The sequence below is a fragment of the Limulus polyphemus genome, unplaced genomic scaffold, assembly GCF_000517525.1.
Source record: "Limulus polyphemus unplaced genomic scaffold, Limulus_polyphemus-2.1.2 Scaffold18, whole genome shotgun sequence".
NCBI classification, from domain to species: domain Eukaryota; kingdom Metazoa; phylum Arthropoda; class Merostomata; order Xiphosura; family Limulidae; genus Limulus; species Limulus polyphemus.
This window is the reverse complement of record NW_013665628.1, coordinates 1,347,854-1,349,463: the sequence shown is the minus strand read 5'-3', so window position 1 is coordinate 1,349,463 and position 1,610 is coordinate 1,347,854. Positions and strand designations below refer to the sequence as shown.

General features: G+C 33.5%; 1 protein-coding gene across 1 annotated transcript in view; it reads right to left on the bottom strand.

The window, feature by feature from the left end:
• Positions 1 to 437: 437 nt before the first annotated feature.
• Positions 438 to 1,610, bottom strand: part of LOC111085402 (probable G-protein coupled receptor CG31760) — a 102,429-nt gene continuing 101,256 nt past the window's right edge. The window contains exon 5 of the mRNA XM_022383790.1: positions 438 to 850. Coding sequence (XP_022239498.1) covers positions 438 to 850 — 413 coding nt within the window. The remainder of the gene's footprint in view (positions 851 to 1,610) is intronic.

Here is a 1,610-nt window from a genome sequence, read left to right as displayed (position 1 = left end):
ATCGCCACACATGTAAATGTTCTAAGCATAAGGACCAGAAGAAGAGTTGTTGAATTGCTTGTGATATTTCCTGAGACAGATTCTTAACCGGTAAAACACTCTTTTATTACAGTTACTTTAGTAAATATTTTTAGTATTTCATCAATTTAACAACATAAATTCGTGTGAAATTTAAGAATGGTTAATAATCATTTCCAACTCCTCCCCTCTCCTGGGTGGATATTTGTTCATGGAGGGAGAGAGAGGGATTGGCTTACCACTAAAGGGAAATTTGCAGGGTAGTATCTCGCAATCCTGCTTAAGACTTTTTTGTTTGTTATTAAGCGCAAAGTTGCACATTGGGTTATCTATAAGGTGTCCACCTTAAGCTTACGGCTGAGTTACTTGGTAGGGAAGGGGTTATAGTTTCAGAAACGGAGAATTATTAAGAGTCAGTTTTACAGCAAATTACCAAACACATACCGTTCGTTGTCCTTATTCGCTCGGACTCCTTTCAGTTTTGCGTATAATAGTGTTGTATAAGACAGCAACCATTTTCTCTCATCGCATGTATAATATGGTTTAGTCCAACGTCCTAGTTCGAAGTTATTTTTCCTGGGAGACTTGTTTTCTGTTTTAGATCCTCCCCGGAAGAATGCGCTTATATAGTCCAGCCAAGGCCTGTTTTCATTCAGTGAATAATTATGACGCTCTTCCAATTTCGAGTTAAATTCACTAGAGCTTGAGGTCCGTCTCATTTGAATGTAATAAACCGGTTGCCATATTGTTCCATTTCCTGTCCACGCAATTCGAGTGGTGAAAATCACGTCGCCCGACCGAAAAATTTCCTTCACAAATGTCTTAAGCACTCCTAGATGAAAATGCCAAAAAAAAAGGTCAATTAAGTAAGCATTAACTAAATTAATATACTCTTTAAGCTGGAATCTCACTGAATTTATACATACACACACACATATATATCTAGATATATATATATCATATTTAAATGTTTTTTCATAGTTAACCCTTGTTTAAAGGAAAGTATTTCAATTGCAGTTTATTAATTTACTAATTATCAAGCTTTGTGTATTGATGTAATATGTGAGTAAGACATTCAAAATACTATTGCATCCCACACTGTAAAAGTGCATGAATATAAAGTGCATAGTCTAGTCAAAGCGAATGTATTCATTGATTCATCATTAACAGCAGAAATTCACATATCTAAAGATATCGTGGTAAACTATAGAAATGGATACGCATACAAGATAATAATTTGAATTTTCAAATAGAAATGTGGCCCGAAAACCCCCCTTTGCTGTCACTCTAAATTCTAGAAACTTATCCTTACGCTTTGTACAGAGTAGTGAAATCATTGTTTAAAACGTGCGCTCGAGAATTTACATTTTATCATCTCTTTTCTTAGGTATATTGAACAATATGGAGAAATGCAGCTACATTTAAGGCTAACTCTGCGTTTTCTTAGAAAAACAAACAAAAACAACAACACTGATTTATATACTTTTTATTTTGGGGAGATCATTGTCAGAATTTTAACTATATAATCTTCTTTTCGCTAATTGTTAAAATAAAAGAATTTTACTTATATTTCTTAATAGTATAAATATATA